This window comes from Phalacrocorax carbo, chromosome 9 (genome assembly GCF_963921805.1).
Source record: "Phalacrocorax carbo chromosome 9, bPhaCar2.1, whole genome shotgun sequence".
In the NCBI taxonomy this organism is placed as follows: domain Eukaryota; kingdom Metazoa; phylum Chordata; class Aves; order Suliformes; family Phalacrocoracidae; genus Phalacrocorax; species Phalacrocorax carbo.
In genome coordinates this window covers 12,456,894-12,480,102 of record NC_087521.1, presented here as the reverse complement: position 1 = coordinate 12,480,102, position 23,209 = coordinate 12,456,894, and the positions used below count along the sequence as shown (strand labels likewise).

The following is a 23,209-nucleotide window of genomic DNA, read 5'->3' as shown; positions in this document are numbered from 1 at the left end:
GAGGCTTTGCCTGCCCTTTCCATGTCCTGTGTAAAGCTGGGGGCAGGCAGCTGGCTCCCCCCACTCCCCAGGGTGTGTGTGGGCATGAGGATGAATAGGCTAAAGTGTTTTTTCAGGGCTTTGAAGTTGGCAGGCTGGTGGAGGGGGTGAGTGTTGCTAGTCAACAAGATGGAAATGAAACTCAAGAGCGCTTGTTTTCTCCCTGCTGTATGGGGGAGACAAGTGACCTCCCCATGGCCAGCAGTGAGCTTTTCTCTGGAAAACATCTCTGCAGCAGGTTTCATTAGATGGGGGCTGGGTCCTCAGCTCACAGCTGTTGTGCCTTGTGGAGACAGAGGGCCCTTTGGGCTGGAGATCTCAGTGTACTTGTGGGCACAAGGGCAGGTTAATATGTGTGCCTCTGCCCTAAATACAGGTCCTTCCCCTGTCAGGCAGAACCCTCCTGCTCACTGTACTGGGGACACAGGGAGGAGGAGAGAGGCAGTGGAGGCATTGTCGTGGCCAGTGGTGGTGGTGGTGTCTGAGCCCTCGGTGGTGTGGTCACATTGTACAGGGGTCAACACAGGTCTCCAGCTCTGCCAGCATCTTACACCTGGTTTTGTAATGGTACAGAAGCTGTGGCTGTGGGGTGATGTCTGCAGTAAGATGGTGGCACTGATGGAGACCTTCATGTGATGGCAGATGTTAGGGCACATCTAGATAGGTCTCTTCTCACCAAGGCATGAAAGCAGCTGTGTGACTGCATCTGGCAGCAGTGCTGTGCCTGTGTTCATGCTGCTGAACACTAGCCTCTCCATGCAGGCAGAGGAGCCAACTGGAGCAGCTTTCTCACTGCTTCAGCCCAAAGGAGTGTGTGGCTGAGCTGGGGAGAGGAGGGCTGCATGACTGCCTGTCTCACCTGCCACTTACCGCACATGCTACAGGCCAGCCTGGGTGGCTCTGCCAGAGGGGTGGTAGCTCACCTGGCCCCTCTCTCCCTCCAAATCTCTGTTTTAGTCTACGGAGTGTACAAGGTTTGGCCCGATGTGGCATTTGTAATTGAGTAGCCTGGCCTGGTTCCTCTGCTGGCTCCACTTGAGGCTTAGAGTGTTTCCAGGCTGCATTTTGATTTTTCTGGGAGGTGTTGGCCCGTACTTCAGCTCTGGAGACAGGCAGGTTGCAAACAGCTCTTTATCACACTTGGCATTTGGAAATCATGGTTCTGACCACTTTATGGGTCAGCACTAAGGCCTTATGGATCCATCCAGGAGCATGGTCTGTTGCTCCTGGTGACAGCCCAGTGCTGTACCCTTGCAGAGGGCATGTTTCTGCAGCCTCACTGGGCCAGGCAGGTGTTGTTCCCATGCTTGGAGAGCTGGACTGCTTCCAGGGAGTCAGTTGATCACTCCCTAATACATGAGAGCAAAGAAGACCACTCACAGAGTGGCAGGTGGCACTTGTGCCAATGGAAGGGCATTTAATGTCAGCAGAGAGCTGTGCGGAGATGTGTAAGCAGCCGCTGGCTAAGGAGCAAATTAGACCCCCAGAGACTGGTTAAAGAGAACCTGTTCACTGTCTATTTGCTTATAGATTTTCACTCTTGTGATGTCTGGCAACTACTGAACAGATAAAAATAGTGTTCACAGTGCGTCTCCTTTTCCCTTTTTGTTCTCATGTACTACACGGTGGGCTGGGAGCCAGCTTGGATGGCCCTACAGCACCGGCACGGCTTTGGAGGCCAGAGGAAGGAAGATGCCAGGGTGGTGGTGGTGGAGGGACTGAGCTTGGTGGCATGAGACAGACACCTGGTGCCTTTGCTGTCCCATGGACTTGCACATCTGTTGCTGTGGTTTGTAGTGAGAGATCCAGAGAAATCTTGGCCAGCCACCGGTGCGTATGTCAAGTGGAGTTACCACTGCAAGATGGCACAGGACAGAGCCCAAAATGAGAGCCATGTAGGCTCTGTGACAGCCCCTTGCTAGCCGTGGTGAGGGATAGTGATCACATCTGGGTGCTAGAGTGATGTGACTCCTGGGCATGCACCAGCAACATTGAGCATGTGTGTGTGGGGAAGAGAGCCTGACCCTTGTTCCTGCCTGTGCAGCCCCACTTTGGCAGTGCTCTTTGTGCCCAAGGCAAAGGGCACCTCTGCCCACAGGAGCTTTTGAGGTCTTAGAGGGGAGGGAGGATTTGGATGACTCCCTTCCTACTTGCCACGTGACCTGACTGTGTGTAAGTTCTGCCTGTGGCACTACAAGATGGCAGTTGAACACATGAGGGGAAACCTTGGCAGCTGAGATCTGTTGTGGTAAGCAATAGGATTGCCTCACTTGATGTCTCCATGAATGTCCAGTTGCCTGTGTCTGGTGTGGCATCTGGCATGACATCTGGCTGCAGGTGACTGTGAATCAGGCACAAAGGCACCTGGGTGTTGATTCCCGTGGCCTTCACGGTACACAGGTCCTGCTTGGCTGAGACAGGAAGGTCTCCTGCCTGGGTGAGGCTGGCGGCTGCTTCTCCTGGCGATGACAATTTCCCTTGCCTTCCACCAAACCCTGGGGAGCAGGGGACTTCAGGCTTTGGTGTCTTCCTCACTTCACAGGGGGTACCAGGGCTGAAAGCAGCTGCAGGAGGGACAGTGGGAAGCCTGAAGTGGGCAGGTTTCAGAGCTATCTCTGCTGCTTGTGGGGATAATAAACTGAGCTGGGATTTATGGGCATAATGTGGGTGGGCTTGAAGTCAGGTACCTCGTATGGTGTGGTTTCCCCCCTCGTCCCCAAGTCCTAACAGAGCTGTCTTCCTTGTCAGCATGTTTGTGAGCTAATTGATAATAAAATTGAGTGCTCTCTAAGCAATGCTGCCCCTGTGCTCTGGGGCCTGGAGCCTGAGCCATGAATCCCGTCTGCCTGCTAAGGAACCTGTTCTGAGTCCAAGAAAGGGGAAGTTTCTGGTCTGCGGTCAATTTGCTGCTTTCCAAGGCTGGCTGCTTCTCTCTCCCCCTGTAGACACAGACGCTGGTGTTGAGGCTGCCCATTCTTCTGTGATGCTTCAGTGGAAAATCAGCAACTGCTGAGCATTACAAAGGGGGAAGTGAATCACTGATTTTGGTCCCCATGGCCCCAAGCAGGGAGGGCATCTAGCCAAAGGGACAGGCGGACGGACAAGACAGACACCGACTATATTGTTTGGCGTTTAAAAACCAGGGGAGAACCCGCCTGTTGTCCTGGCAGGTTATCAGGGGCTGAGCATGACTCAGCCCCCATCCTGGCTGAGCCTTCTCGCCTTGGAGCTGCGCAAGCAGGCTGCAGGCTGGAGGAGCTGGGCTGGACTTACCAGTGCTGCAGCGGCTCCCCTCCATAGGACCCCGCTCCCAGCCCCGCAGGCAGCATGCTGCCTCTCTGGGTGGCTGGAGGCAGCAGTCACGCCCCAGGCAGCAGGCTGGTTGTAGCTGGAGGGATGGATCTTATTGAGCTTGGACCCTGGGATGGGGATTCCTGAACTCTGGGAGGATGGTTGGTTCTCTGTGGGTCCCTTATGTTCAGTTTTGTTTTGGCCAGTGTCTTCCCACTCTGTTGTTACCCTTCTGCGAAATGCTTCTTAGGTCTCTGCAGTCTCTGTCATCTCTCCCTAATGCTCAGTAGGGTGCAGATTTGTTTCCAGCTGGAAGAGTGACTTTCCAGTCCTCATCTGGCCAGCCCTTGCCTTTTCTGGGGTTAGCACCCCTCCCTGCTGACCACACTGTCTAGGATTCACTTTCTCCACAGTGCCTCAGGCTATCCACCCTGCTATGGTCAGTCAGGCTTTGGCTGGGGACAGGGCGAGGCAGGCTGGATGAAAAACTAGCAATACTCCTGTGGCACTTGGCTCTGCATTTCCTTTATGCAAATGCAGAAAACACCATTTCCCACCTCGCTAGTGATCTGGCCAAAGTCAACTGTTGGATGAAGAGCGGCTAATAGAAGCTAAATCCAGGAAAGGCTGAGGTGTTGCTGCTGGGGAGAGGGAAGTGCTTTGAAGAGTACCACCTTTGCCTCCAGCCCCAAGGAGGTTGCCTGGCCTTAGGTTGCTAAGAGAAGCCACAGCTGTATAGCCACCATGATCATCAAAAGTGATCAGAGATTTGAAAAATGCTTTCTATATTCAGTGGGTTAGAAAAACAGTGTTGTTTTCTGGACCTCATGATCTCGGTGATTTAGACTTGGTTACTGTGATCCTGTGTACCTAGTCTTGAAATTGCAGGCTTTAAAAACAATGTGGTTGATTCAGAAAGCAGTGGTCCTCATGTTCATCTGCGTGGTTGCCAGGAGCCTGTCAGCTCAGTCTTCTGCTCACTGTCCTCAGCAGGGTGAGAGATACCACTCACCTCCTCCAGGCAGGGAACAGGCACCTTGCAGGTTCATCTGGGACTGGGCAGGAGAGCCATTGTATCCAGGGAAGACAATATTTTTTTTGTACCTTCTCTAGCCTTCTGTCTCTAAAATAAATGCAGAGCAGGGTGTAACAGGTAGCAAAACCAATTTAAAACAAAGCGTTTATACACAGACAAAGGTGCAGTGGTAGCTGTGCAGTTCCCTTGCTGGATGTCACACAGGTGTCATTTGGATCCTACAGGGATGTGTAACACTAGAATGTAAGGGACCAGGTCTCCCTTGGTTCTCCTGATTTCTGGCAGTTGTCCTCAGGGACATATGGGGAGTCCAGGTCCTTGACCTGCACCTCAGAAGGGGGCAGCTACAAGTACTTTTTGGGTAGTTTTGAACCGTTGTAAATGTGGGCCACTCTGCCTGACTCCCTCCCATCCTGACTCTCTTTTAATTTTGATTAACATCTAATACTTATAGGAGTGAAACTTTCCATGTGCTGGTGACTGAGGTCTCTTAGCCAGTAACCTTTCAGCCATCATCCTGGTAGAGGTCAGCAGGAACACACACATCTATGCTCCTGGAAGGAGAACACTGCTCCCTCTACCTTCCCTCCTTGACCCGTGTTTTCCCTTGGACCACTGCTGCTGTTAGCCAGGCACCACAGAGGTGGGTGCCCCAAGACATCCCAGAAGGAGAGGTGTCCTCGGAGTCTGCACATTGTTTCTGCCCCACAGGCTGTGCCTGACACAGGGAAAGCTGTCAGCAGCTCTGACGGATGAAGAGCAGGGAAACCAGCCGCTTGGCAGGCGGTCGCCTATAAAGGAAGAGACCACTGCCTCTTTGCAGAGATCTGTGCTGGCCCTGTGCCTGGCTGGAAGAGTGGAAGTGAGTAATACCGCATGGAGGGAGGCTGTAAGACTGAATGAATGTGAAGCCCCAGGACTTTAAATGTCCCAGGATATAGTCCTTGAGGTCTCAGCCTCCTCTGGCTCTTCAATGTCTCTTCCCTGAGCAGCTGAACCATGGAAAGTGGTAGCACAAGCTGTCCACTGTGCTGATCTGAAGATGCCCCATCTGTTTTCCATCCTCACTCTTACCCTTAGGACAGCCACACCAGGGAGAGAACTTATGGCAGTTGAGATCCCTGGGAGGTAGACAAGCTCCAGCCATATGTATTAAGATCCACTGGATGGTTAAGGTCTGCTAATACCTTCTGGCCAGGTCTGTATTGATGTGGTGAGTTCAGGTTCATTCCCTGAGGCCCTTCAGGCAAACCAGTCCCTGTGTTCCCAGAGTAGACTGACTCTGAAGGTTTGGAGGGGAGATACTCTGTTTTGTATTCCTTGACCATGAGCCTGCCACTTGGCATGGCTTGGGGATGGATTGGGACTGACAAACTGAGGTGGAAAGACACCCTTTGCCATTGATTTCTGTGGCCTGGGGTAGGATGGAGTTACTCAACTCAGTCTACAAATCCCAGAGCTCATCTGCCTAGAATAGAACCAAATAAACAAATTAATTCAAAGCAAATCTGCCTCACCCACTGCAACACACACTGGAATGCTTTGCCAACAGGATCCCAGTAGGCTGGCTTTTCCTCAAGTGTTGCAAGACATGGAGTAATTTTCCTCCTCTGTTTTTCCTTTGTGAAGTTGGCACTGCCCCTCGCAGTAAGTGCATATAATATAATCCATTTTTCTTTGTAACTGAATGCTAATGATTACTTTATCTAAAGACCTTCATAGGTTGGTTTTGGTTGTTGTTATTGTTGTTGTTTTGGCGGTTTTTTTTTACAAAATCTGATGATCTTGGGAACGACAGGAGTTGTCCATAAAGCCAAGGGGTGGAATTACTTCAGGCAGGCAATGGGTAGTGTCCAGCCAGGCCCTGCTACTTGCATGTAGCATGTTACCATCCTCAAAAATAGAGATGATGTGAATATTTTCAAGCACAATAGCTGATATTTGCCTGTCTTTTGCCACCGGTCACCTTCACCCAGTGACCCTCAAAAACTCAGGACTGAAGTTGCCTGCAGGTAACCAGCACTAGGACAATGAGCATTGCTGGGCTGGGGAACTCTCGCCTCTTTTCCTTGGGGTGCTTCCATCTATGCAGTAAAAGAGCTTGGAATCCCTGCCATGTTCACCCATAGGACTATGCTTGGGGTCTCCCACCAGAGATCAAAGAACAAATGTGCCTGAGCTTCTCGGACTTGGTAGCTCTCACCTAGCCTCCCTAAAGCTCCATACAGCTTTTCATTTGTCACTAACAAAACCAGCATCAACATACCAGGTAACAAAACAGTAGGTAACAGGCACTAGAAGCTCCTTCGCTAGCAGCAAGGCTGGATTAGTAGCTCAGAAATGTGTGGGCAGGTCGTACCTGGCCCCCATGGCCATCAGGGGCAGGTGTCACACTGCAGAATCTTGGGAGAGCTTCTGAAAGAAGCTGGTAGGGACTGAGGTAGGACTTAAATAAAGTTCACTTCTCTGCAATCATTCTGGTTAGCCTCTGATTATTGAAAGACAAACACTGTTTGCTGTCCTCATCTCAGTTTAGTTCTCGATGTATGAACCTTCAGCCTGCCAAGTTGGGTGTCTGCCCAGCAGCACGGGTTACCCATGCTGCTTCTTCTCAGGACTCCTGTTCATGCCTCGTCCCATCAGCTCAGCCACTAATTTTCAAGGTTTTCCTGTGTTAGAAACAATTAGGTAATGAGTATCCAGACCGGGGACTTCTGTCTTTCGGATAAAACTGTTCATTCTTGGATTCCTACAGCTCAAGTCCAGAAGTGATCAACAGTTCAATAGATAATCTAAAATCACCACAGATTATGCATCTTTATTTCATTACATTTGCACTGTTCCAGTGATATCTCATCTCCCAGCAGCACACTCTCCTCTCCTGAAGCGATGGTATCAGGAGTTGGGGAATCCACTACTGGGGTGTTTTTGGAAAACAGCTACACTGCTGCGTGTGGGCGTGGTTTCTAGTAGGGAATCATTTGGCTTTGTTTTGCAGATGTTTTTTCATGGTTTGCTTTTCTTGGTTAGATTACAAGGCTCTTTACACCTGGTGTTTTGTTCCTGTGGAGAAATCTGTGCCCTGTAATCAGAGCACCTCTTCATCTTCTTTTTGCTAAATTGAAGAGATTAAATACTTTAGGTTTCTTACAGAGAGGCATTTTCACCAGCCCTCAAATTACTTTTGTCATGTTTTTTCTTGTATCCTCTCCAGTTTTTCAACATCCCTTAGAAGATGTGACATATTTCACATCAGAACTAGATGTGATATTTTAGCATACATACTCCCTGCTGTGATGAGGATGTGTAGGGAGTAAAAAATACCTCCTTGTTCCTGCAGTGTTTCACTGCCCTGATGTCAGGGCATTGAACTGACAGTTCATATTTAATTGCTTGTCATTACCCCTGAAATCTTTTCAGAATTGCTAGTTTCCAGGATCGTCTCCTTCTATCTGCAGCTGCTGCCTGCATTCCTTCTTCCTAGAAGGGTAATTCTACATTTGGCTCTATTAAAATCCCATATTGCTTGGATGGATTTGCCCTCCACAGTGATCCAAACTGCTCTGTATGATTGCTCTGTTCTCATCACGATACACCACATTGCAAATTTTTGTGTCAGCAGCACATATTATCAATGTTGATCGTATGTTTATTTCGAAATAAAAGTATTTGTTTCCAGATGAAATCCTTGAATCGTGCCAGGCCTCGTACTGATCACCCTGGAACCCATCTAATTCCCTCCCCTGTGACAACTGCTTCTTGCGTTCTGTCACACAGCCAGTTTGTTATTCATTTCACATGTGCCTGATTGACACTGTACTGCCCTGTTTATTTTTTTATCAGAATAGCATAGGCTCTCAGCCTGTCGGTGTGCGTGTATGTAATTCTAACGAATGAAGAAAATGGACTCCTTTGACAAGAGCGGTTCTCCATAGACCCCATTGATTTGACCTCACTTCTATATTCATTTCCCTTAGTTCCTCGTTAATTTGCCTGTTTGTCATCTTTTCCACTCTGTTGTTCGGGGCTGATTTTGGGCTTGCTAGCTGACAGTTACCTGTGTATCACGCTTGACCTGTTTGAATACCAGCACAGCATTAGATCCCTTTCTGTCTTCCCAGATCTTACCATTATTCCAAGCTATCCAAGCCAGGAATGTCAGTGAGCTAGAGCTGCTGTCAGCCAACTCTCATTGGGTCACCCAGTCCTGTTGGGTTTAGAAACACCTCTCCTGTGCTGACTGTGACAGGGAAAATGGTGACAACCATAAAGTGGGATGGACCTCTCTGGGTACTTTAGTGGGACAGAGCTAGTTTGCCCCAGCCATTCAGTCAGAGATGGAGGTGTTGGTCCCATTATGCAAAAGATCTGCTGGTACTTACATTCAGTTGCAGAGAATCCAAGGCATAGACTGTCAAAGAAACTCAAGGGGCATACGGGCGGACAACCTATTTTGGCCCCTGGTGTACTAAAGCCTTTTTCATTGCAGGTGGTGCAGGTGAGAGTGGGGGAGGTATTTGCTGGTAAGCACAGAGCACCCTCTTGGAGGCTCAGTGTTGCCAGTCAGTAAAAAGGAATGGGAGCAAGCGCAGTAGAGCAAGATATGCTGTTCTGCCGGTTTAATGCAAAGAGCTCTGCCTAGTGGTCTACATGGCTTTATCATAGAGTGTAGGAAGTGTGACCTTGTGAGTTGGATGGCTGCTCCATGCTTAGTCCCCAGAAAACACCAAAATCCGTAAATGCAATTACTGCAGAAAGTTTTAACTGTGCTTACAGGAGTGAGTTCTTGGTCATTTTCTCTTGCTTGTGACTCTCATGGGCCAAGTTTTTTTTATTTGCTTGGCCTGGCTTCTCTTCTGAATGTCTCACTGGTTTTTCAGTGCTCATTTGGGACTGGGAAGGCAGGTCCTGAGAAAGCCCCCACCGTAAGAACAAACTGATTTGGAGCTGCTTGTGTTTTCTGGGGGAGGGATGTGATGGGGCAAGGAGCAGCCCTTGGGTGCGACGGACAGACAAAGGTGCTGCAAGGCAGCTGGGGCATCCCTGTGATGGGGCAGCCTGATGTGATGGTACAGGGAGGGTATCTTGGTGAGCACTATGCCCTGCCAGGCTCAGGGCATGTGGCATAGAGTGAAATTATGCCATCATGATGACTGAAAGCAGGTGAGGAGTGGGACCTTGCTCAGGTAGGCAGAGCTCTGTGTCCAGGTGGTGGCTCAGGCAGCTTGGCAGTGAGGGTTGCTGTAGGGCATCCTGGTGCACAGGCACTGTGGATCAGCACAGTTACTCATGAGGAATATTGGTTCATTTTTTCTCTTCCACAGGACTCAGAGCAGAATTGGCTCTCCTGTCTACCCCCAGCACACAGGGCCATCACGGACTGTCCGGCGCTACCCAGCCAGCAATGGCCAACTCACCTCTAATGCACTCCCCAACGGGAATGGACATGAGCAGAGCAGCTCTGGGCCACATGCAGTTTCCCAGGAGCACACCTTGTCTGCAAGGGGTAAGGCCTCCTGGGTGGTCACTCTTTTGAGGCTTCTTGTTGGGGTGTCCTGGGGAAGGGCAATGGCATGACTGGGGATAACCAAGAAACCCTGGACTCCCAGAACTGTACTGCTGGGTGGGATGGAAAGGGAAGGTTAGGATGGGCATTGCTGGACTTGGTGAAGAAAGGTACCCTACCAAAGGAAGACACATCAGGGGAGCAAAATGCGGATGGCAGGGGAGAGAAGCCAAGGGGATGTGAAAGATGCATCCCAGAGTTATTGAACATCACTCCAGCATTGCTGCCTTGAAGGTGGATTGCCTCTGTGAGTAGGAACATTGTCTCCCAACTTCCTCCTCAGTTTGAGCAGCCCTCGAGGTCAGGTTGTGCAACCAGTGTCTAGTTCTTCCCTTTGGCTGCCCCCTTGGTGCCTTCTGACCTGAGCAGGGATCAGGCCAGGCTACTGGGATGTGCAGTTGCTGAGGCAGAGCCTCAGCAGCTCCCTGGCTAGGACAGATGCAAGTTGTCTTCTGCAGCTTGGTTCCCCCTGAAGCTGTGCTTCCCCAGGGAGGCACCATGTGGCATCTCAGCCTTTATGAGTAGGGCTGTGAGCCTGATTGAACCTGATATCTGAAAGTAGAAATTGAAATGGGGAGAGTCAGGGGTGAGCACACCAAGGGGGCACCTGCAGAAACAGTTGGCTGCTGGGCAGGATGGAGGGCTACTGTTGAACCAGCTGGTTCATGGTTAGACAGTAGTTCTGCCTGTTGACCGTTTTCTGCAAGCCCCCAAGATCTCTGAGTGCTATTTGCCCCTGCATCTAATGTGAGGATAGTGAGGGACCAGGAGGCGACAGCAGGATGTCAGGGGATGCTTACAGGGAGACATTGGTTTTCTAAAGCCCTGATGCTCTCTTTGATGGATACCAGTGTGGCTGTTCATGTGGGAAGCTTTCCAGTGGTTAAGGGCAGCCAGTCTCCTGGCTACTGACATGGCTTGAGAAGGAATATTGTTTAAAGCAGAAAAGCACTCTTTATACTGGACTTAGTGCATGTGCATCCCTTATGGAGGAGTTATGCCACTACAGCTGGGCAGGCAGAGCATGCTGCTGGCCAATTTTCATGTGTTGACAAACCCTTATTGATGCTGGAGTGGAGGACAGGCTGGAGTGAGTGAGGAGCAATGAGAAACACTGCACTGGGGAGATACCCAGACCTCTCCTTGCTCTGGGAATGCTTTGGAGCTTGAGCTGCAAATTACCAGCCCTCTGGCCTGGAGAAGCTGTTTCCATTTAGCACTGTCCTTTACTTTCGTAGGGGCCAACCTGACAGAGAAGATTAGGAAGATAAAAATCGTCTTCACACCCACCATCTGCAAACAGACATGCCGGAGCGGGCGCTGCTACAACAGCTGTGAGAAAGGAGACACCACCACTCTCTATAGCCAAGGGGGGCACGATCACGATCCCAAGTCCGGCTTCCGCATCTGTGAGCACCCTGAGGCCCCCAGCCCATCTTGTTGCCTGTTCCCTCACCTTCTGCCTTTCCTGCCTCTACAGGCTGAGAGCTTGGGCTGCTATAGGGATGGGAGGAGATGGCCTCTCCCAGTGCCTTGGAAGATGCCTCCTGGGGTCTTTGGGGCATACTCCATCTCTGTCTCTGGGGAAGGAAGACAGACCTTGCCTCATTGCTCTCTTTCCTGGGCAAGCAACTTCTGTTTCCATCCCACCCCAGGTAGTAGGGATGCGTGTGTTTGAGTCAGGCCTGCAGCCAAGCCTAGCCACCCCCTCCTTCTCAGAGCCAGCTCACTGCTTTCATTGGCATCCAGTCTTGGGGCTGACTTTCATCACCTAATTTCCTCCTGTTCTCTCCTTTCACTCACGTGGCAGCCAGGAGAGCTGGCTGCAGGTTGCAAGCTGTTCCTATAAACAGGGCTGCTGAAACCTCTGCTCGCCTTTCAGAGATGCTGGGATTGCTTGTCAGGTCACTGAGATATCCAGCTGTGGGTTGGGCACATCCTCTTGGAGCCAGTTGGTGGGAGCAGCCCACAGAACCTGGGGAGACTCATCCTCGGAAAGCCTCTGTAACTCTCAAGTTCTTCTAACTCTGAGAGAGTGCAAAGTCTCACGGTTGTGGACACCAACTGATACAGGGTTCATGGGAATTTCTGCCTAGATCCCAGTCCAAAGATGTGTCTCCTCCCCCCAGAATTTGTTGCTGGGATTGAGCAAAAGAACTCAGAGCAGGGTGGGAGCTCATCCCCTGGGATTAAGCCATCCTGGGGTGTGCAGCAGCAGCGTCTCATCTCATGCTGAAATGAGTCAGGATGATATGTCAGGAAATCCCGTGCCTTCCCTGAGTGTTGCTCACACTGAGAGACACTCTGGGTTGCTCCAAGCATCTGATGAGGCCAGAAAAGACATGACTTTGGTTTCTTCTGTGGATGCTTTTTCCGAGCCTGTGCAGGCGAATTGCTCCTGATTCTTTTGTCCCACTCCAAGCTTCTCCCACTTGAGCTGCTGGCAGGGCCAAGGCTGGCGGAGAGTCAGGCTCTGAGGACGTGGCTTTCTGCCCGTTCTCTCCTGCCTCTCCCATCCCCACTAAGCTCCCTTCTGGGCTGGGAGTAAAAACCCTGCCAAGTGGGGAGGGGGCGATGCAGAAGAGAAGGAATTGTGCTGACTCGGCTGCAAGCGGCTGCTGTAGCTCCTGCCCCACTCCAAGGGATCCTGCTGTGCTAGCAACACCATCTTGGCCCTGGGGGGTTGCCCCACAGGGCATGGGTGCCTCAGGGGCGCTATGGCCCCGGAGCCCAAGGGAGGGCTCCTCATCTTCAACGCATGACTCCAACACGGAGCAGAGCTCAGGGAGGACCCTGGCTTCTCCACCTGCTGCCTGCTGGATGGTGGCGCACAGCAGGGACCACGGACGCCTCCAGGCTGCAAGTGCTGACCCCAGCCCTGTGCTGGGCCTGCTCCTTGGGCACCACAGGGCTAGTGCTGGCCCACATCCAGCTGTCTGGCCTCCCCCCAGTCACCCCTTGGCTAGAGGCTGTGGCTCATTTTCTCTGCTAACCAGACCTCTCTTTGCCTTGCAGACTTCTGCCAGATTCCCTGCCTGAACGGAGGGCGCTGCGTGGGCCGGGATGAGTGCTGGTGCCCCTCCAACTCCACAGGGAAGTTTTGCCACCTGCCAGCTCCCTCTCTGGAAAAGAAGCTAGGAGGCAGAGCCCCAAAGACCCTGGCCAGCAGCTCCATGAAGCATTCTACCTATACCCTGCCCTTGTCCAACCAGCTGGGTGAGCGTGGCCAGGGACTCCAGACCCCACATTTCCCTCATAATTCTGAGCCCTCCTACTTGGATTCTCCTGAGATCTTCATTAACAGGCCTGAGGAGGCCACTACATCCTTAAGCTTGCCTTTTCAGGCCAGGGTGTTAGAAAAGTGGTTCCCTTACTTTCTGAAGGACTCAGGTTGCCAGGGAAAGCTTTTGGTAGGTTTGTCCTGGTTTTAGGCCAAAGAAGTATTTTCTCTAGGTTGCAGTCTTCCTCTAGATTTCCTGGTGGGGTCAGTCTACCTCTCCTCCCTTGTGCATTTGTTGATGACAAGATGCTCTTTGGGTGTCAAATTGTTGCCAGATTACCACAACTGTTGTATAAACTCACCTTCCAGCTTCCTTAAACCCTTCCCTGGTGAACGTCCACATCAACCACCCTCCAGAAGCCACTGTGCAGATTCACCAGGTGGCCAGGGTGCAGGGTGACACAGAGATGTCGGAGGAGAACAGTGTGGAGGCAGTCCTGGTGCCTCAGCTGGCTGCCGTGCCCTGGTACACCTACACCCACGGGAACGGCAACAGCATTGCCACAGAGAGAGGCCAGCAGCAGCAGCAGAGAGCCCCGGGGCTGCTGGGGAGGTGCTTTCGGGAGGCTCTCCATGGACAGGTAAGATGTCACCCATCAAGAGTTGGAGCATGTGTGTGGAGATAAGTTTCTTGTTCTGGGGTACGGGTGTGTTGGCTTATGGGACAGCAAGGGTGGCCTTTCACTGTGTGAAGCTCTTCAGGATCAGTGTGGGCATCACCCAGGTGCCATGGGCTTGGGCAGCAATGTGTTAGTACTTGGGAAGAAAATCCCTTCTTTTGGCCCAACCCAGAGACCTCACTGCCTTGCCCTGACCAGGCTGTGCCCTAGGGCAGCACAGCCCAGACTTGATGGCTTTCACACACAGTCTCGTTTAAAAAGCATGCCCTATTTATAGCAACATTTACAGCCACGCTCTGCGATTATTGTAGGAAACATATAAAACATAGGAAAATTCCTTTCCCTCTCAGACGATAAATGAAAGTCTGATTTCCATGGAACGATGCCTTCCTGGGCAGCTTGGTCAGGGCTTGGGAAGCAAACGCACGTGAGGGGCTTTCTCACCCCTGTCCCACAGTCATCGTAATTTCTTATTTTGTCTTTCCCCATATGTTTTTCTTGCGTCACTGGAAAAGCATTGGAGGTTTTTGGCACCCACAGGAACACCTGTGATCTCCCCTGGAGCAGCTCATGCTCAGTGAGACCCCCTGGCTGGGCAGCCTGGGACTTGGCCCCCTCCCCACTGCTCCCCAGCCCTTTCTGGGGGACTGCTCCCTGTTCGCCTGCTGTCCTTCAGTCGTTCCCATCAGAGCTGTTCCTAGCAGGATGCATTCTCAGCCATTCCCTAGTGCAAAAATAAATGAGATCAGACCCTGGGCCTGAAAAAGACCCACTCCTCTGTGGGGAGATGGCGGCTGTCTGAGCTTAGGAGCAAATAACAATGCATGGAGATGCTCGTGGATGCCCAGAGAGGATACGAGAGATGCTCGGGGGGGGCAAGGGGGCAGCGGGGAGTACCCTTGCCATGCTCGCACCTCACCCATCTCGGGTGATGCCATGCCCAGGGGAGGGTGAGGAGCCCAGTGGGGACCGCTTGCCTCTCCCTGCTCAGCCGCAGCCGAGCCGATCGGTATGTGAATGCTGGGCAGGCGGCCATGCATGCCTGGATGGGGGCCAGCTCTGGCCTGTGGGCCGCGGCAGCTCTGCTCTAATGGGGAAGCCTGTAATCCAGAGGGCCTTGCCGGGGGGGTGAGTGGGGCAGGAAAGAGAGACTCATTAAGCAGAGGAAAGTGCCTGACCGCAAGCTCCCCACCAGGCTGGAGTGGTGCACCCATTTCACTGGCTAATCAGCCAGGCACAGGGCTGATCTGAGGGCTTTGCCTGGTGATATCATCTCTGGTTCATCTCCTGTTCCGTTTGATGTCCCCTTCCCCTCTGAGGGGTGCAGTCAAGGGAGTCTTGTGTTTTTCTGTCTGCACAACTGTTTACTGTCTTAAACCACATCCCAGGTCCTGCTGTGTCCTGGTGGGGAGCTGTGCCGGGAGGGCTGTGCCAGCCTCTAAGCCCAAACCGTTGTCCCCTGTGCCAGCTCTGCTGCTGCTGCACCAGCCAGCCGCAGTGGACAGACGCACATCTCCTCCCCATCACACAGAAGCTTGATCCTCTGATCTTCTCTCCACAGTGCACCAACCCCCTGCCAGGGCTGACCAAGCTGGAGGACTGCTGTGGCAGCGTGGGGCTCTTCTGGGGTGTGGACCAGTGCCTGGCCTGCCCCCCTCGGCCAGGTGAGTGCTGCCGCTACTGGGGACAGCACAAGGTACAAAGGTACAGCACGCACCCTCAGCAAGCAAAAATAGTTGGGCTGCCTTGCATGGCCGAGGAGGCATGGAGCAGAGCCATGGGTCCCCTGCTGTGTGGCTGTCCTTTGCCCAAGGCCCTTAGGGACAGGCCGTGTGTCCAGGGTGGCATGTGGGGCCATGTCTGCTCAGCTGCTGCCCTGAGGAGTGCTCTGGTTTGATTGCTGGTCCCAGGTTTTCTCCCCAAACTGTCCCTGTGAAACCCCGGTGCAGCTGGTGGCTCCCGCCATGCCAGCCCCGCTCAGAGGGAGAAACAGGAAAAGAGCAGCAGTGATTTTAGGAGGTGCAGTCCTAGATCGGTGGAGGAGGCTGCAGACTCGGCCCTATAGAGTTACGGGCTTGCTCTGGGCCTGACATGGGCTTGGCAGGGGCTCTGGAAATAACACTACATCAAACAATTGGCAGGAGCACACCGGGGTCTGTTCCAGGGGCATGGGCGTCTAGCCCTGTTTCTGCTGCGCTCAGGAGCTGGATAGGCTGATCCAGTGGGAGATGGGGATTACTCGGCCACTTCACTCAGGGTGCCCCATGGTGGGCACGGACCCTTGTGCCGCAGCCCGTCTCCCACGTTGTGGTGGAGAGGCTGTGCTGAAGGACTCTTGGCTGGAGGGAGGCAGACCTGCAAGCAGCCAGTGCTGACCAGGTCCACTGCAGGGCAAGGAGCACACGTCCAATGCAACATGAGCAGGGAGCTGCTCACCTCTCCTCTGCCTGCCTGCCCCTTTCATCACTGCCTGGCTGCTCGTTCACATGCCTTCACTGGATTGAAGGGCTAAACTAAACAGACCCCATGGTCCAGGAAACTTTGACCCCTGAGGACAGCGGAGGTGTCCAAGGCAACAGGCTTTGTGCAAGCAAGTGTGGTGTTGGTGCCTTCTAGCTCTGCCCAGAGGCTGTCTCATTTGCTTGCATGCACAATCCCAAGAGCTGTTTGCATCTCGCTGTCCTCCCTCAATTTGGTTCCTCCACAGCCAGGGGTAGGGCTGACTGGAGCCAAATTCCTTGCAATCACAGACGAGGTTGTCAGCATCCTGGAACCCAGCACAGATCTGGGGAGCTCTGATTGCTGTCATCTTCCCACTCGGCGTGGTTCTGCTGTGGCCCCACGCCATGCTACTGCTTGCCTGCCCTTGTATGCACGCCAGCCCCAAATGAGCCTTGGGCACAGGTGGTATGAGGGTGAACACTGGGTCACCAGGTTCAGCACAAACATGGAAATGCCACACATGGGCCTCAGCCCCCTCCTCTTTGTCCCTAACCTTTGCATTCCTAGTCATGGCTTTCTCCTCTCCATCTCACAGCAGTCTCCCTGTTACTCATCCTGTCTCTCTGTGATCCCCCCATCGGGAAGCAGGGGGGCTGCTTAATACTTCAGTTAGGCTGCAGATGGCTGCAAAATCTCTGCACCTCCTTTCTCTTTCTCTGTGCCAGGATGCTAGGTTGTCACTCAGTGGCCAGAGCCGTAGCAGTGATTGCTCTGCTGGACATAGGTCTTCAGACTCCAAAACTGTGTCTCTAATCACAGGCTTCCAAGACATGAAAACAGCCATGAAATACCCCCATGTGCTCCTTGCAGTCAGCCAGCCAGTAGAGGAAATGTGCTTAAGAAATGCCTCCTAGCTGCCAGCAGGTCCCACTTCCACAGCTCAGCACATGCCCTGTGTCCCAGCAGCAGCTCAAGGGAGGTTGTCCCTGCAGGTCTTCGTTGAGTGGGCAGATGCTTGTCTGGGGTTTTTTTTCAGGTTAATGAAAAAATGTATCCCTCTGGGTCTTCTGTCTTTCTGTGCCACAGGAAAATCCCATTCTCAGTCCCTTTGGCTTTGGGTGATAAGTTCCCCCTTGGAGACCAAATGGCTCTTGTTGATTTTGGCAGGAATTCAGGCTAGTTGAAGGGGCCATTTCCATCCTCTTTAATCGTGCCCGGTAACCAGCCCCACATGCAGGAGACCACACAGTGCAAGTGAAGGGAGCTGTAAGGCAGAGGCTCAATGGAGGCAGCTTAAGAGAGCCTGGCTGTTGTGAAGTGAGAAGTCCAGGCAGCTGGCATGCTTTTCTCTGGCGTGCTGTCTTCACAGACAAGGGATCTCACCCCAGAGCGGATTCAGGGAAACAGTCCTTTCTCCATGATCTTACTGCTCTAACGGAGCCACCAAGCACTGTGACCTCTCATTGTCCCATGCCTCCTCTGCCAGGGCTCCCAGGTCCGTGTCTGTCTGGTGTGAAAGCATCTCTCCCCATTGTTCCTCCCTGTAGACTACATCCCACACTCACATCCCTTCTGTCTCCTGGTCTTGCTGGCCTGTGTTGTGCTCACTCAAAGTCACTGGGCTGTAGTTCAGTGACCCAGTGTCTCGTGCACAGAGATAATGTGTCCAGTGGATGTTTCCAGCTTTCTTATTGGCACTGTGGTCTTCAGACAGAACTACTCCTTGCACTCATGTGTCCCAGGGAGGCATGCACCAGAGCAGACTTGACAGCACTGGGAATTTAATTCCAGCAACCAGAGACAGAAATGGCAGAAGCTAGTTCAGTGTAAACACTTACAAATGTACAGAAGTGCAGCCAGGCAAGAGCTAGACAAATGGAGAACTTGTTTGGATTGACTGTCTGCCCGAGACACTGATTGTTAGTAGAGTCTGGATACGTCCGGATGTCTCCGTCGACTTCAGCTTTCATGTTTGGTACGTGTTTGTGTGCGGAAAGACATCAGAGAAGAAGAAGAATCAGAGGCAGGCATCTCTCTGAGTGAACCTACCATGACCAATCCCTGCTATTTCTTGTGTTTTGCCCAGCATCAGAAAAGCCAAGGCACTTGAATGTTTTGTCTGCATCCTAAGGAGACTATGTTAAAAGCTGAGTTCAGAATTAAGGTAGAGGTGGGGTTGATGTGGCCAGGGCTTGCTGTAGCAGGTGTTACATTAGTCACAGAGGTTTCCTCTGCTCAGGCTTTTGGCTGTCTGGTTTGCTGCTGGGAGGATGTGTATTGTTAGGCCCCTTCAAAGAAGTGGGTACAGAGATATAAGGTGTTCAGGCAGGCTATTACAGGGTATTAGAATATTCAAGCAGGCTATAGTAGAAGTTGCTGGGAGTTTGCTATTGCTCATGTAAGTGAGAGCTGAAGATAGGATCCCCATGGTATGTCAGAGACAGCCCTGGGAGAAGGGAGAGAGCTAAGACCTTGTTCTGTGAGCTGTTGAGGCAAAGGCTGTCACCCAATCCATGAAAGAAAGAGATGAGCCAGAGGCAAGACCCTGGAAAGGGGCAGGACACTTGCCTGCTGTTGTTCAGCTGCAGTCCTTCTGCTTCAGCTGAAGGTGGCTGGATGAAATCTGCTGCCCTGTAAGATAGGATAAATCAGATGGAGACATCCAATGACCCTCCTGGGTCTTTAGTATTTGGAGGAGGAGCTGGGGCACACACTGAAAGGCTAGAACAGAGAGGTAGGAAGCTACATGAGCTAGAAGGAGAAGGCTGACAGAGGGAGAAGGGAATCAGAGGCTGAGGAAGCAGCTGATGTAGACACTTGGATGTGGCTGGGAGGAACCCCAAGGACCAGAAGGGTATTTGAGCAGTGCTGGTGAGGAAGCTGCAGTAGCAATGTCCTGTTCCTCGGTAAGCTCAGGATGCAGGGCTAGTAAAGTCACACTGCTGGTCAGAGCTACTCCTCCCTACCTGCCAGATCATATACTATTTTGGGATATACAATGGTCTGTGGAGAAGAACATGCTGGAATAAGGTAAAGAGATGGTCCATGAAAACTAAACCCAACAAGACCCAGACTGCAGGTTGACACAGACCCCAGGCAGGGTGTGGATTTGGATACTGGTTTTCCTGAAGTCTTGGCCCTCCTCAGGCATGTGGGGATAAAGGAAACTGGTAGCTGAGAGTTTTTTCTGAAGGCAAGGTGAGGTGATCTGCCCAGAGAGGGGCACGGCCCTCCTCTTCCACTTCTTCCCTGTCACTGAGACCACACAGCTCTGTGACCAGCAGCGCTCCAGCAGAAGCCCATATTGATGATGGACACCCTCTTCTGTACTGCAGAGGAGCTACAAGTCTCGCCTTTTTGCAGGGGTTTGGGGGACCTTCTGGCTGCAGCAGTAAACCTGCACCTTCCAGGTCCTGGGTTTCCACTGCTGTCCTTTATTTCAGGCTGCAATCAGCCTGAGCGTGGGCTGGGCTATGCACTCACCAGTTGGGCTCACTGCAGATCTTCCTGGGCTGCTTTCTGTGGTCCTGCCTATGGGTTTTAACTGCATTAAGAAACAAGTCTTTGAAGGCTATTGTTTTGTTTTTATTCCCACTCCCCTTGTTTTTTCAAGTTTTTTGACCTAGAGAAAAGTCTGAATTTCACTGGAAAGTTGGATCTTGTAATGTCTGGTTTGGCATCCGCAGCACTCCCCAAACAGACCTCCCACTGCGAGAGGGGTGGCAGCTCACCCATGGAGCCGTCATCATCAGAAATGCCAAATGGCTCTGCAAGCCACAAGCTCCCCTACACCGTGCCTGCAGGCACTGAAACAGCCACAGGAAGCCCCTTGAAAACCAGCCCCCTGGTCTGCTCTTGTTGCGATCAGATCAGGGAGGACTTAGGGACAAAAATCCTGGAAATATGGGAAGGAGGCTACAGAGGGAAGGGGCTGGCTCTGCCACTGCTGCACCATGCACCACAGGGAGTCTGTCCGAGACAGTAAAGAAGGGCTGGTTTCTCAGAGAGATAATGCCTTTTGTATGATAAATGGAAAGAGTTGAAAGAAATGGGCTAGCTTTCAGCAGCCAAGCATTTCCTCACTTCTCATCTGACCACAGGCTTCCTCTTCCCCTTTTAACAGAGTGATATTGGCTGGCCTAAGACAACGTATTATCTCACCCTACAAACCTTGCCTTGCTCAGGCCCTTGTGGCTACCACCACTAGAAGTGGTTTCTTTCCACTTCACCATCAGCCTGAGCTTCTTCATCCCATCTTCAGACAGCGTTTGCGAGCCAGGACCCTTGGGTAAAGCCTTTTCTCCTGGCAAGTGATGGACAACTTGTGAAGTGTGCCTGGCTGCTTGAAGATCATCCCGCTAGCCTGCAAAACCCCTCTGCCTGATTTCTGTACATTCATTTCCCTTCTCATTCTGCTGTGTTCAGGTATCATTCTAGCTGGGGACAAAGGTGCTGGTGGGAGTCCTGGGGTTTGCTGCTTCGTGCTCACCTCTTTCATTCTAGATCAGTGACCTTACTGCATGCATACTCCCCTGTGAGAGCCCAGCCCTGCCAGAGGTGCCTAGTGCCTGCAGAGCTTGCAGAAAGCAGTATCAAGTGGTGGGATGAAGCAGAGCAATGGAGGGAGCGATGAGGAGAGCCAAGGCAGAGTCCTGGTGTGCATGTACTGGGTGAACACGTCACTTCAGTGCAGCACCCACGGAGCTGAAGTGCCCAGGAGGCGAGCCTCCAAAACCACACCCCCATCAAGCCTGAAATCCCTCTGCCTGACAGATGCAGCTCAGCTGCTCTGTCCCCTGCCTCAAACTGCAGGAGCACCCCTTCCTAGGGAGAGTGTAGACAGACAGACAGACACAGAAGACTGGGACCCCTCTGGCTCTGGGTGCTGACAGACATTCTGCCCTCTCCAATCATCAGACTGGCTTTTTCCCACTCCTACCAGCTGCATGGGAGAGGGGTGGATGCTGATCCCCTTTGCAGGAAACTCAGGTGCCCTAGGCTGTTTTTTAGGGGGTTTTGGCCATCTCTGCTGTAGTTCAGCAATGTCAGAGCTCATGGAAGAAAATGGTCCTCTGCTTGAGTAACCAAATACAAAGCTGAGAGTTAATAGCTTACATCCTCCTGCAGCCACATGCTGTCTTCCCTTGCAGCCAGGTCCTGGCAGGAAGAGAGCAGCCTCCATCCAGTACTTCAGAAAGTGTCTTGGTTCCCCTTGGTACAGAGAGATCTGCTCACATTACATTGCAGTTATTCTTTCCAGGGAACATGAGTTTCTTTGCAAAACTAAGACATTTGTCCGCAGCTTCACAATTGATTTCCTCAGTAACAAGCCACAGGTTTCTGCTGACTGGAGTCGTACAAGTGCTGAGGTAGCACGAGACCTGCACGCTCACCCCCCATCACTGGTATTTTCTGCCTTGCCCTCTCCCCAGCAGCATCTGGCAGAAGGATGCTAGGATCTGTTTCTCTGCAAAGGCTTTTCAGAGAGGGAGCTGGGCTCTGACACATGTCATCGCTGTTTGATCTCCAGCATGCTTGGCTCCCTGTTGGAGGGCTTGCACATAACGATGCTGCTTCATTTGAGCATCTGTTATCACATCGTGCTGAGGCTGACAGATGCTTCCAAGCACAGTTAATGCCTGTCGGCAGCCCCAAGCCCACAGGCTGTGGTGTGGAATGACCTGGAATCCCACTGGGGTGCTGAGCCTGGAGCCTGTGAGCCAGAGGTTGTCTTTCCCTTCCCAGAAGGTTGGAAATGCACCCAGTGACTCCCAGTATCACCAGCAATCCCCTCGCCCCCAACATCCAGATATTTGTAAGCACCTCCTGCTTACAATTCATGACTGAGCTGTTGAAGAGGGTGAATAGGTTTTTCATCTTAGTCATTCGTTCAGCCGCTGAGGATCTATCTACACCCAGAAAACCTTGTAGCTTCATTTACCATACATGGGGAAACAAGGTTTCCTATTTCTTCCTGGTACATGCTGGTGAATGGCTTGCTGTTCTCCCACCTTTTATTTCCCAAGCACCTTTATCCTAGGAGGCTGGTCCCTAACTTTTGCCTTTCAAGAATTATCCTAGAATGGCTTTAAGCTACATTATCGGGTCAAAGTGTCTAGGACAAAGAGTTATGGACATGCCTGTTCTATGCCCCCAGTGCATTGTTTGTGTTCTTCACCTTTTCAGGCTCTTTCTGACCATCTCCTGCCACAAGGATGGTCTCAGTTTGTCCCTGGTTCTTGAAAGCTGCAATGCATTAGGAATCTGCCAGATCCTCAATACGGCTATTGCCATGGAGGGCTTTCCACATATGACACCAGGGTGTGAGCTACTGATGCCAGGCAGGAGGAGGAATTAGAGTGGTGGGAATATGGCTGGACAGTCACTAAGCTGTTAGCACTTCTTGTTTCCAAGTGTATGGTCCAGAAAAATAAAAAGAAACCCCACCCTGGGAAAATCCCATCCTGAGTCAAAGCGCCCTTCTTCCTACTCCACCCTGTGCTTCCTTTCTTTCCAACCCGTCACCTCCCGTATTCCCTCTCCCTTGCTCCAAAATCCAGTGCCTAAATTTGACCTCCTTGGAATTTATGGGCCACATTTTACTTGCCTTTAAAAAATTTGGAGAGATTTAATTGTATTGGTTATAGGCCATTTTGGAACCCACAAAACTATTTTAAGCAGCAATTTGAAATTTTCTTTGATGAGAGTGATCAGGGCAGGAAATGACATGCAGTAAAAAAGGCAGAAAATGTAATACACAGGCCCTGGACTATTATTTCATCATCCTGTCAAGGACCTCTGCCATTCCTTTCACTATGATCCCCCTTGTCGTGTGCCACCTGGCTATCCAAGGTGGCCTGGAAGGATCTGCGGTGACACAGTGATAGGTATGAAGCACAGGCAGCACCTCTGGGTCACCATTTTGGCACCTGCCA

The 23,209-nt window shown here is 51.9% G+C and overlaps 1 protein-coding gene across 5 annotated transcripts in view; it reads left to right on the top strand.

Moving 5' to 3' along the window:
* Positions 1-23,209, top strand: part of LTBP2 (latent transforming growth factor beta binding protein 2) — a 75,078-nt gene that overhangs the window by 27,273 nt on the left and 24,596 nt on the right. For all 5 annotated transcript variants that reach the window (XM_064460377.1, XM_064460374.1, XM_064460375.1 and 2 more), the window contains exons 4-8: positions 9,691-9,872; positions 11,171-11,341; positions 12,948-13,148; positions 13,522-13,793; positions 15,394-15,496. In XM_064460377.1, the coding sequence (XP_064316447.1) occupies positions 9,691-9,872; positions 11,171-11,341; positions 12,948-13,148; positions 13,522-13,793; positions 15,394-15,496 (929 nt within the window). The remainder of the gene's footprint in view (positions 1-9,690; positions 9,873-11,170; positions 11,342-12,947; positions 13,149-13,521; positions 13,794-15,393; positions 15,497-23,209) is intronic.